Consider the following 10,794-nt stretch of genomic DNA (forward strand, 5'->3'; position numbering starts at 1 on the left):
CCCGCGCGCCTTGGAGCGCGCTCGGGCGGGCGCGCAGATGCAGCGAGACATCGAGCGGGAGGCCCATCGGCAGGCGGCGCTAGCGCGTCCCGAGGTCCCAAAGCAGCGCGCCCGGCAGCCGCCTCAGCCGCTGGGCGAGCTCAAGCGCTTCTTCGAGGCTGCCGGCGGGTGCGGCTCCTCGCTGGCGGCGGAGGGCAGCGCGGACCCGCAGCGGCTGCCTGAGTCCGGAGGCCGGCCACGTTCAGTCGTGCAGAGCCGGTGCCCGGTGCTGGCCCGCGCCCCGCCGCCCATCGCACCATCGCTGCTGGAGCAGGAGGTGCGCGAGGTGAATGAGCGCGAGCGGGAACTGCAGCGCCAGCGCCTCAGCGTCTACGGCACCGCCGAGTTCAAGGAGCCCGCGCCCAGCCTAACTGGTAAGCCACTGGCGCCCCTACGCTGGGAATTCCCAGGGCTCCAGCCGCTCTCACCGACTGCCCAACTCCAGTGGCCCTCTGATCCTCAGGGTCCCCCTTCCTGGCTCCCAGACTCCTCGGGCCCCTCTCAACTCACCTCTTCTGGGCTGCCCATCCCTATGCTCCACACCCCCGGCCCCCGTCGGACTCCCAGATCCAGCCCCCCTAGGCTCGTGGTGGGGGAAGGGAGGAGGATCCCACATGTCTTTGTCGGGTTCCAGGGAACCCTCCCTGGGTTCTGGCACACCTGGATCCTCCCTCTGAATTTTCGGGTTCCTACCTCCCCACCCTGGGTTTGTTTGCCTCTCTCTTGCCTCGGGTTCCTCCCTCCTCCCTCATGATGGAGGCCTCCATGGGGAGGAGGGGGGTGAACGCCTGTGTGTGTTTAAGGGGCGCGGCCGCTCTCCTTCGTCCTGGCCGCCTCCAGCTGGTGAGAGGAGGGGCAATCTCGGCTGAGCGCCCCTTCCCCCGCAGCGAGCAGGGGCGACGGAAAGCTGGCGGTGATCTGGCCTCCCCGCAGAAAGGCTTCGGAGAACTGTCTGGAGCAGGTGGGAACCCCTTTCCCCTCCTGCCTCAGGCGTTTGTCGCTGCCCCCCACCCCAACCCTCTGCGTGCGAGAACGCTGGGCTGGGGAAAGGACCCCCTGGGAAGTCACTCTGCGCTAGGACCCAAAGTCCCGGACGTGGCCCAGGGGTGTCGAGAAGGCGGTGGTCCTGGGGCCCAAACTGCCCCACCCGGGGCCTGGGTGTCCCCACTCGCGGTGCGCGGGCCCCCGAGGCATGCCTTCGGTCTGGCCCCTCTCTCCAGGAGGAGCCGAAGCCTTGAGGTTCGAACCGGCTGGGGTCCCCGGACGAAGGTAACATGCCCGTCACAGGACCCAGGCAGGGGCGCCCAGGAGTGCCCTCCGGATCGGCGGAAGACCTAGAGAGGGGCTACAGGTCTGAGCCAGGAAAGACGCAATCGATCAGCCCCTCCTCGAACCTGACTTTGTGAAATTGACCAGAATCTTCCATAAAACTGTTAGTCCCAATTGGGAAACACCACTATCACAACCCCGCCAGTAAAACTGCCCCGCCCTTCTCCACCTAACTGCAAACGGAGCTAGCCTCTCCTTCCGGCCTTGACTGTTATATAGGGGTCACCTCCTCGGCTGTCCCCACTCCCCAATAAAGCCCCTTCTTTCTGGGCAGTGCAGGCTGCTTTTTTCTGGGTCCTCTTCGTCTGCGGTGGGGTGGGTGGGGCGGGAGCGCGGCGAGAGGAGCAAGGCTTGAGAAAGTCGCCGGAGGCGCCGGTCGGAATGCAGAATGTCCCCTATCTCCCCCTGCCCGGCCGGGGCCCTAGTGCCCCCTGGCGACGCGGGCGCGAACTGCGGCGTTGGGACAAACGAACTCATGCCCACCCTTTCCAGATTTCGTCAACATTTATTGGTGCCAAACCACATGCCCCGCGCAGGGTGCTGGCTAGACAGAGGTGATAAGAGGTTGTTCCCGCCCTGGGGACATAAACAATGGCTACAAAAAAAAGGGAGTGGTGTTGGTTCAAGCTCCTTAGTAGGGCATGCAAGGCCATTTATAATCTGCCTAGCAATTGCAAACCTCACATGCCTACAGACCTTAGGCAGATATTAAGAGAGAGACAGGGTGTGCTGTAAAACAAATGCCTCATTTCAACAGGCAGGTCGGTGTTCTTCCATATCACCAGTGCTATGAGTGAGTGAGCTCAGTGGTGTCAAGCTTCTGCTTTCCAAAAGCAACTGGAGGGAATTCCCTGGTGGTCCAGTGGTTAAGATTCTGTGCTTTCACTGCCCAAGGCCTGCGTTCAATCCCTGGTCTGGGAACCAAGATCCCACAAGCCCCATGGTGCGGCCAAAAAAATAAAAAACAAACAAACAAACAAAAAAAACCCCAAAGCAACTGGAAGTCCAGGCTTTAAGAGAGAAATCTACCAAACTTTGTGACTATTTAGAAAACTTTAATTGGTGGGGGGCAGGAGGGGACAGCAAGCAACACCTGTTTGCAGTAGGGCTTATGGCGGTCAGTTGGCAAGCCCTCCTTAATTTCCCTCTGTCCCAAGACAAGGGGTCCAAGGCTCCCCTGGATGGGATTCAAGATAAGCTGTAAGACTGCATCTGTGCGGTATATTCTGTGGTGTTAGTGTATCAGCTTCTTAGAGGTGCGCTGAGACCCAGGAAAGACTTTTAGAATCATTGTTTAAACTCCTGGATTTGTCCAATTCTGTATGCCCTGGGTCTAGCTCACACAGCACTGCACCCCAACAGTAGCTCAGCCCAAGGACCCACCCCTGACCCCATCATCAGCACACTGACCACATGGTTGACCGTGACTCTGGGAGGTACGGAGAGAAAAGCAGGAAAGAGCCAGCACTGCCAAAGTGGAAAATAGAAACGCCAAGAACCTGTTCTTAATCCCTGGCAGGGGAGCTAAGAATTAAGTATGTAGAGTTGACAGAACTGCTTAAGTGTAGGCCTGGGTTCTCTAACTTTCTTGCATATTAAAATTACCTGAGGCACCCTTATGCCAAATAAATCAGAATCTGATAGAGGCCTTGGCATCAGTAAAGCTCCCCAGGTGCTTCTAACATGGAGCCAAGTTTGAGAGCCATGAGGTCGATGTAGGCTAGCATTTCTCAAAGTGTGGTATCTGGACGAGCAACGTCAGCATCACTTGGGAACTTGTAAGAAACACATTCTTGGGCTCCATCCCAGACTTAGTGACCAAACCCTCCACATGATTCTAAAGTTAGAGAATCATGGGTGTAGACAGGACCCAAGAAATTAAGCCTGTTTCCTTCCTCTCTCAGTGTTGTCACCACCCACGAGAAATCTAGTTTTAAGTGGCTTGTGGATTTGTCTTAAGGGAGATAGATTAAATCTGCATGTCGCTAGTCCAAATTGAGATGTGCTGTAAGTGTAAAACACACAAAAGATTTTTAAAACCTAGTACGAAAAAAGAGGGATATCTCATTAATAATTTCTTACATTGATTATATGTTGGAATAATATCTTGGATATATGAAGTTAAATAAAAATATCACTAAACTTATGACCTCTTTATTTTTCTAATGTGGCTACTAGAAAATTTGAAATTACATATGTGACTCGCATTTGTGGCTCATTTTATATTTCTATTGGACTGGGCTAGTCTAAACAGTGGAGGGGGGCCTCAAATCCGTGTCAGGGAACTTCAGAACCCCTTTGGACCCGTTCAGACCTCAGCTGTGGACTAAAAAATCCTTGATGCAGTCAGAAACTGTCACCAGAAGCCTCCAATCCCACCCCGAATGAACAAGGGTTTTGGTCCAGTCCTGATTTACTTCACCTCTCACGTTCTTTTTTGTCATTTGTAAACTGGGATAATCATAATACTTATGATAATACTATGTACCAGGGACTATTAAGTAAGCGAGTGTTTTGCTCCGTGAAGCAGGGCTCCAAGTCTCTCCTCTCACTCTGAAAATGCTAGGGGGAACCAAAAGGTGTCCCTTAGTTTAAAGCGGGGGGTTGCTCGCAGCTGAGTGACAACCAGGTCAGCAAGGACACCCCTCCCCTCGCAAGTGACCAGTTGCTATCAGAAGAACCCAGCTCAGGTCCAGGCTCCGCCACTTGGTCGCCGTAGCTCTCGGCAGGCGAGTTCACCTCTCAACCCGTGTCTTCTCTCCGGTCCAAGGTTGGGGTGAGGCTTAGCGACCCTAAGTTGGATTGCCTCCAGGCTCTCCCACCCAGCCCGCGCCCCGGACACCCCAGGGGGTACAGCGACCTGCACAAGACAAGACCGAAAAGCTGGAAGAAAAGATCTAACCTCGGCTCTTAGGAAACTGATGGCTGGCCCTTTCCCGGGGCACGTTGGGAAATATAGTCTTTTTCGGTACAGGGACATAATTTCCGGGTCAAAACATAAGAGTGGGCGTGGCTCTGCGTCCCTTCCCACAGTGGGCGTTGAATTTCCCGGCTACCCAAAACTTGAGGTTTTCTGGGTTCCGGTTGTTGACAGCAGCAGCTACTTCCCTTTTTGCTTCAAGCGCGCCTCTGCGCATGCTCTGAGCTTCCGTCCTCCCGTCGGCGGACTATGGTTTTGTTTCCAGAGACTACATTTCCCAGAAGGCCGCGCGAGTGGGCAGGGCCCCCTCTCCCCAAGGGGAGGGGAGCGGCGATCCGAGCGGACGCTGAGCCTGTGACCTCTTTCTTTCTTTTATTTAACATAAAACCGGTGTGTCCACCCGCAGGGCCCCGCGGCCGGGCCGGACCCAGTGCGGACGGGCTAGCTCGGCCTGGCCCCTTGGAAGGCAAGGCGGAGCTGCACTAGGAGAACGAGTGAGCCCCTCCACTACTCCCTCTCCTGGAGTTTGGAACTGTCAAGCTCCAGCTCCCATCCTCTCTCCAGGTTCAAGACTCCTGCGCGGCCCACGCCGCGGGCCCGGCGACGCTCGGGGGCCGGGCCGTGCCTGCCTGGCCCGTGAGGATCTGCACCAGCAGGTCGGTGGCCAGCATGTGCGACGGCTCTTCGAAGCCGATGGTCAGCAGCTGCTCGTAGTCCCCAGAAGGCTGTGGGGACAAAATCCTGGGGGCCGGGGAGAGACAGGCCTGGATGTGAGCGCCCCCTGCTACTCGGGAGCCCCTCCCCTTGAGTGAAAGGCTGCGGCTGAGAGAGGCTTTGTTTCAGCTAGGGGTGGGAAAAACCCTGGGGGAAAGTGATTTTCTTGCTGATGAGAAACATAGAGGGTAATGGCTCTGGGAGGCTGAACAACTCTGGCCCTGACCTGGCCAATTACTCAGCTAGCTGTGTGTCCTTGGGCAGGTAATTTATCCTCTCTGAGCACCTGTTTCCTTCTTTGTAAAGTGGGGCTAGTAGTATAGACCTCAGTGGGTTGTTACACGAGTCTGCATAAAGCGCTTTTCAGGGCACAATAAAATGCTATCATTATTACCAATGGAAACAGTGTTGGGGGAGGTAGATGGTGTTTGTTTGGGTTCTGCCCCTCCCTCCAGACCCCACGCCCACCTTGCCATAGCCCTAGCTCCTACCACGAAGAAAGGTCATCCTCAGCTGGTCCTAGGGGCACCCATCGGCCGATGGACCACAGCTTCTGAATCTGGGGGCATGAGTTGGTTGGACTCTTGCCTGTGTCTTCCCATGTATCTCTATAGCACAGGAAGTAGCTGGGAGGGGAAGGGGCAGCAATTAAATGTGAGCAGTTTCCTAACTTCTGTCGGAGGGTTTTAATTTTGGAGGTAAGGTAGAAACTCATCAGAAGTTGCCTTCAAGTTCTCAGGTAGGGATATGATTCAAGACTGAGGCTTTTTCTCACTGTCAGCCTACTTTTAAGATGAGGGCTTTTATTTTGATGGGGGCATATATTTTTTTTTAAAGGTGGGGATGACCTTTCAAAGGTCCTTGATTTCCTGCTTGGCTTTCCATGCTTTGATGGTGGTGGTTCAGTGGCCCAAACTGGCATTCTCCATAGAGAGGGGAGGACTTTGATTCTGATAAGGGGACTCACTAATCCACACGGGAATCTTGCCCCTGGCTGCTGGACTCTGGGGTGGTTTCCAGGTTCCAGCGCATCTTCTTATAGAGGTATCGGGGGAAGCGGCTGGCGGTGTAGGCGGCAGGGGCACAGTATCTAAAGATGGACACCTCGTGGGAAGGACTGATGGAGAACCTCCCGCAGAAGAAACAGGAGATGCTGGCAGGAGATGGGAGAGTGGGGAATGAGGGTATGCCCTGGACTCCTCCACCCCTGACCCCAATCCCAGCCTCCTAACCTTTTACCTTAGGGGGTCAGTCTCCTCCAGGTTCACAAACCCAAATGATGCATACATAAGGACCAGCTGTTCCAGGCGCAGAGTCAGCTGTTGGGAGATCTCCAACAGCTGCATGGAAGAGGGGGCATTAGCTGGCCTGATTAGCTGGCCTGCCATGAGCGTCCTCCCCATCCCCCAGGCCTGAGGGATGAAGAAAGGGGCATAGGGTCTAGGAAACCTGCTCCACACACCCCCTTTCGGATCAGCTCCTGCAGGGCTCCAAAGATGGGGGGCACACTCCGTGCAGCTGCCTCCAGGTACAGAAAGTAGGGCTCACACATCTGCAAGAAGGTGGGCATGGCCTTCGCCAGCTGTTCCTTCTGCACTCGGTCCCTGCTGAAGGGAGAAGGGGGCCTTTGCCTGAGGTCCCTGGCTCCCCCACCAATTTCTCCCATTCCACTCACTGCCCACCTGTATCCCTGACCTGGACCCCAACTACAAACCAAATCCCCCAGTGTCAGGCCTTTCTCAGAGCATCTTCCAGGACCACCAGGATCAAAAACATTTGAAACACTTGTTAAATGCAGACACCTGAGTCCCAAGACTGACTTTGACTTACTGTTTCCTGGGTGAAGCCCAGAAATCTAGGGTTTAAACAACCTCCCAGGGGATTCCCATGGACATTGATATATGCGAATCACAGTCCCCTTTCCCTTGGTCTGGGAATCATATTATCCTTTGAGGCCTCAAACTGGTAGCCAGTAGGCCAAATCTTGCTCAGATAGATTTTGTTTAGCCTGCCCAGGGTTCAAAACCTAAGCCAACGGTTACCAAGTGGGAGAAGAGTTCTAGCGATTTGGCAACCCCAAGGGCCCACATAATAGCCCGCACTCCCTAACCCCAAATTTCTACACAGTCCTCATAACTCTTCGAAATTGGATCGCTGATCAGCTAGCTTCATTTACCTCCTCTGGCTCCTAATGCTTTTGAGTTTGCAAATCTAGTGTCTGTCACCTATTTTGTTATCCCCTTCTCCGTCTCCTTATCCATGGGTAGAACCTAGGACCCCGTCCAACATCACCTGTAGAACAAGTAGCTCTGGAAATCATCTGCCTTCTTGAGCAGGTAACGGAGCTGTTCGCTGATGGGGCTGAACGTGGTGTCCAAGGGTAGGCGAGGAGGGGCGGGCCCGGGGCCTGGGGCCAGAGGCTCAGGGAAAGGCGTAGAGGTGGAGGCCTCGGGCAGCTGCCCCTGAATATCCTCGGGCTCCGCCTGGGGTGAGTCCCCAGGTCGGCCAGTGGGAGGCGACCATGAGGGGTCTTCGCAGGGCTGCACCCCAGGTTCCAAGTCGTCCGGGAGCGGCGTTTCCCCAGGGCCCGCGGGGAGCGGCCCCAAGAACCACTGCCTGGTTGCCATCGTGCGGCGGGAGGCGGGGACCAGAGCTCTTTAAGCCTCCGCTGCTCACATTGGCCGCAGGTTCGACCCCGCCCAGGGTACCTCGGACTTGGCTGGGAGCGCGTCCCCCTCCATCTCACCCGGGCCTCGACCTCTCTGCCGGCGCTGCGTGGAGGGAGTTCAGTTCATTTGAATTTCAACACGCAGGAGGGGCGAGCCGTTCCGGCTCGCGCTGCGCGGCCCGGCCGCGGCGCCTCGCGCACACGCGCGCTCCCGGAACCTGGCCGTGGGGTACGCGCCGGGGGAGGCGACCTGGGCCGCTGCTGACGCGGCAGTGTCCTGGGGGTGCGACCTGGGGCCAGCGCATTTGACTCTCTGAGGCAGTTTCCTAGGGAGGAGGGGTCTCTACCGAGCGTCCAAACCCCGGGGTTGCAGGTATAGAAAACGAGGACGGCCCCGCCCCACTCGCTGAGTCTCTGACTCCCAGGACACAGGAATCTGTGTATTTTTAAAAAAAACTAATGGAGTTGAGAAACTGCATTAGAACTTAGCAGCACTTGTGATGTAGTGGTTGTTACTAACAATAAAAATTTTCACTTGGAAAAATTTTCCCATCCCATGACCTCATCTGATGGCCCAGTCCTTTCCGCCCCTTTTATGGAGAGGGCCAGGAGGCCTGGAGACCCTACCATGGGCCCAAAACAGACCCCTGCCCTCAACAGTTGTAGGCTGGATTCTTTGTGACATGCAAAGGTTGTCAGATAATAGAGCTATGAAGCTAAACATATTAATTATACTTAAAGACTCTGGGTAAAGAACTCAGACAGGTGTCAGGCTGCACCCTGCGTGACCCTGAGCAAACATCTTTGCTGTGATGAGCCAGTTGCCACATCTGTAAAGTGGATTTTTCACGAGCCCTGCCTCATGGGGCTGTGGTGAGACCCAGAGAATGCCCGTAAAGCCTAGAGTTAACTGCTAGTCACTTAACAAATATTTGAGCACCTACTGTGTGCCCAGGCGCTGTTCTGGGAATGGGGAGATGGCAGAAGCAGCAAATATTCCTGTCCTCCTGGAGCAGTTAGCTGGCTGTGGGGCAGCCCCATTCACTACCTGTCTCCCTCCTCAAACAATTCTGTCCTAACCCAAGACTCCCAGGAGGCTGGTGTGGATCTTCACGTCCCCGACTACATTCATAAAATGGACGCTGTGCCATGTTTTTCTTCTCTCTTTTTTTAAAATTTTATTTAAAAAACCTTCGGTGCAATATTAAAAAGCAATACAGCCAGCTGGAGCGACAATGGACAGAAAGAAATGGGAGGGGTAAGGAAGATCCAGGGACCCCCTCCCAGCTGCTACCAGGGGCTGGAGGCCCGGGACAGACTGGGGAGGGGCCTGGGTGGTGGGGGAGGGAGGAACGGCCACCCACCAAAATGAACAGACAGAATAAAACATTTATATAGGAAACATCTGGCTGAACTGAAGAGGATCTAGGGAAGATGGGAAGCCCCCATTTTACTTTTCCAAAAATGTCCTAGACTGGGTGAGGGGGAGGGTTGGCCTCCTGGGGTGAAATGAGCAGGCCCTGTCCCACCCGACACTCCTCTGTCACGGAGTACAGGCTGTGCTGGGCGCCAGAGGTGTGTGTGTTGGGGAGACGCAGGGAAAGGATGAGTAGGAATGCCCCCTCACTGGAATCTGTTGTGAGGGCTGAGGGTGTCCCCGACCAGCTCCCGGACTCTGGGGGTCTTGTGTAAGATGGGGACTGGAATGGGTTGGGGCAGGGGCGAGGCTTGTCGCTCAGCCTAGGAAGCCATCGGGGTCGTCATCCTCAAAGTGGCCTTGTTGCAGCACCTTGATGTGGTGCTCGTAGATTTTCAGGGCTGGGCCGAGGCGGATGGACAGGCCAGTCAGCACATCTGTGCGTTGCATGAGCAGCAAGGACTTGCCATCGATTTCCTGGGTGAGAGAGAGAGAGAGAGAGAGAGAGAGAGAGAGGGAGAGGGAGAGAGAACCCCCCCACTAAGGCCCTGGAACGCTGGGGCTAAGTTGAGGGTCAGGAACTCACCTGCTCTTGGAAAGCTGTTGCCTGCTCGGGGAAGCCGGCCTCGGTGAAGTACTCTACCACATCTGTCACTGTCCACTCCACAGGATCAGCCGGCTTCTCCTTGCGCCCAGAACTGTGTTGGAACAAAGGGAACCAGTGAGCAGTGATGCTCCTCTGGTTCTGTGATACCCACCTGGGCGGCACCCCCGTGTCTCGAACACCCCAACTTACGGACAGCCAAAGGGGGTCCCGTCAGCCCCAGGTAGGGCTGGTTTTCCTGGGGGCAAAGGCACGGGGGATGGGGAGTCTGGCCCAGTGGCAGCGGAGGCTGGGAAATAAAAAGCATATGCCTGTGGTTTTGTCTTGGGGCTCGGTTCCTTCCCACCAGGCACCCTCCCCCACCCAGCGGGGTCCTTACCTGATCCCCCTTCCTTATTCATGGCGGCCATGGAGAACACCTGTCGGGTACCACTGCCTGGTGCTGGCCCCCGCCCTTCATCCTGGCCCTGGTGGGGTCCACAGGGTGTCCACTCCTTGATCCTCTCCTTGGCGCTCTGAGGGCCCCGCTCGCCATTGAGCTGCTGGTGCTGGGCACCTGCAGGACGGTCACCCTCGGGCACCTCGGAGCCCTCAGACACTTCGTCTTCATCATCTTCACCTTCATCGTCTTCATCCTCCTCTTCCTTCTCAAGCACTCGCTCTTCTCCACCTCTCTGGTGCAAGGGAGACAGGCACGCAAGGTTAGTAGCTGTTCTGGCCCTGGGCCCAATCCCTGGGATCCAGGACCAAGTGGCGTGCCTCACTACCACCTTTAATATCAACACGGACTAACTTTTACACATTCGCTCCATGCCAGGCTCTGTGTTAATAAAGCCCTCAGTAGCCAAATCTCATTAAACTCGCTCAACAACCCCAAGGAGTCGCTACTGTTATTAAGTCGCGTTTTACAGCAGAGGAAACTGAGGCTGGGGAAGATCAAGTCACTTGCCAAGGTCCCCCCCCGCCGAGCCCGCCGGGAAGAAGCGCAAAGCCCCGGCCGCCTGCGGCCCGGTTACTCCCGGGATTCGCGCCCCGCTACCAACTTCGCCCGCACCTGCCCACCGCGCGGCGCCCCCCTCCGCGGCGCGCTCACCTTGCTCCGC

The 10,794-nt window shown here is 56.0% G+C and overlaps 3 protein-coding genes across 4 annotated transcripts in view; 1 reads left to right on the forward strand and 2 right to left on the reverse strand.

Moving 5' to 3' along the window:
• Positions 1-1,641, forward strand: part of MISP3 (MISP family member 3) — a 2,619-nt gene extending 978 nt beyond the window's left edge. The window contains exons 2-3 of the mRNA XM_024767430.1: positions 1-413; positions 927-1,641. The exon at positions 1-413 is cut by the window's left edge and continues 3 nt beyond it. Of these exons, the coding sequence (XP_024623198.1) occupies positions 1-413; positions 927-1,117 (604 nt within the window). The 3' untranslated portion in view covers positions 1,118-1,641. The remainder of the gene's footprint in view (positions 414-926) is intronic.
• Positions 1,642-4,645: 3,004 nt separating this feature from the next.
• CUNH19orf67 (chromosome unknown C19orf67 homolog) lies at positions 4,646-7,935 on the reverse strand. 2 transcript variants are annotated; one of them, XM_024767530.1, is made up of 6 exons: positions 7,295-7,629; positions 6,465-6,609; positions 6,242-6,342; positions 5,970-6,155; positions 5,494-5,628; positions 4,656-5,029 (listed from the first exon to the last, which is right to left on the reverse strand). In XM_024767530.1, exons 1-6 carry the CDS (start codon positions 7,627-7,629, stop codon positions 4,855-4,857), a joined length of 1,077 nt encoding a protein of 358 aa, XP_024623298.1. In that variant the 3' UTR covers positions 4,656-4,854. The 2 variants fall into 2 exon arrangements, 1 of the variants encoding a protein (XP_024623298.1); XR_003006226.1 differs by lacking the exon at positions 6,465-6,609 and having other exon boundaries at positions 4,646-6,155; positions 7,295-7,935.
• An 885-nt stretch (positions 7,936-8,820) lies between these two features.
• The window catches only part of SAMD1 (sterile alpha motif domain containing 1), a 2,820-nt gene continuing 846 nt past the window's right edge, over positions 8,821-10,794 (reverse strand). Inside the window, exons 2-5 of the mRNA XM_024767494.1 lie at positions 10,071-10,461; positions 9,884-9,980; positions 9,674-9,785; positions 8,821-9,564 (exon numbers count right to left, since the gene is read on the reverse strand). Coding sequence (XP_024623262.1) covers positions 9,406-9,564; positions 9,674-9,785; positions 9,884-9,980; positions 10,071-10,461 — 759 coding nt within the window. The 3' untranslated portion in view covers positions 8,821-9,405. The remainder of the gene's footprint in view (positions 9,565-9,673; positions 9,786-9,883; positions 9,981-10,070; positions 10,462-10,794) is intronic.

This window comes from Neophocaena asiaeorientalis, unplaced genomic scaffold (genome assembly GCF_003031525.2).
Source record: "Neophocaena asiaeorientalis asiaeorientalis breed wild unplaced genomic scaffold, Neophocaena_asiaeorientalis_V1.1 scaffold87, whole genome shotgun sequence".
Taxonomy (NCBI): Eukaryota; Metazoa; Chordata; class Mammalia; order Artiodactyla; family Phocoenidae; genus Neophocaena; species Neophocaena asiaeorientalis.

Coding starts and splice junctions, on each gene's coding strand:
- CUNH19orf67 (XM_024767530.1), bottom strand. CDS start 7,629: ATGGCAACCAGGCAGTGGTTCTTGGGGCCGCTCCCCGCGGGCCCTGGG. Junction 6,156..6,241: donor GAGGAGACTGACCCCCTAAG/GTAAAAGGTTAG, acceptor ATCTCCTGCCAG/CATCTCCTGTTTCTTCTGCG. Junction 5,030..5,493: donor GAGGATGACCTTTCTTCGTG/GTAGGAGCTAGG, acceptor CCCGGCCCCCAG/GATTTTGTCCCCACAGCCTT.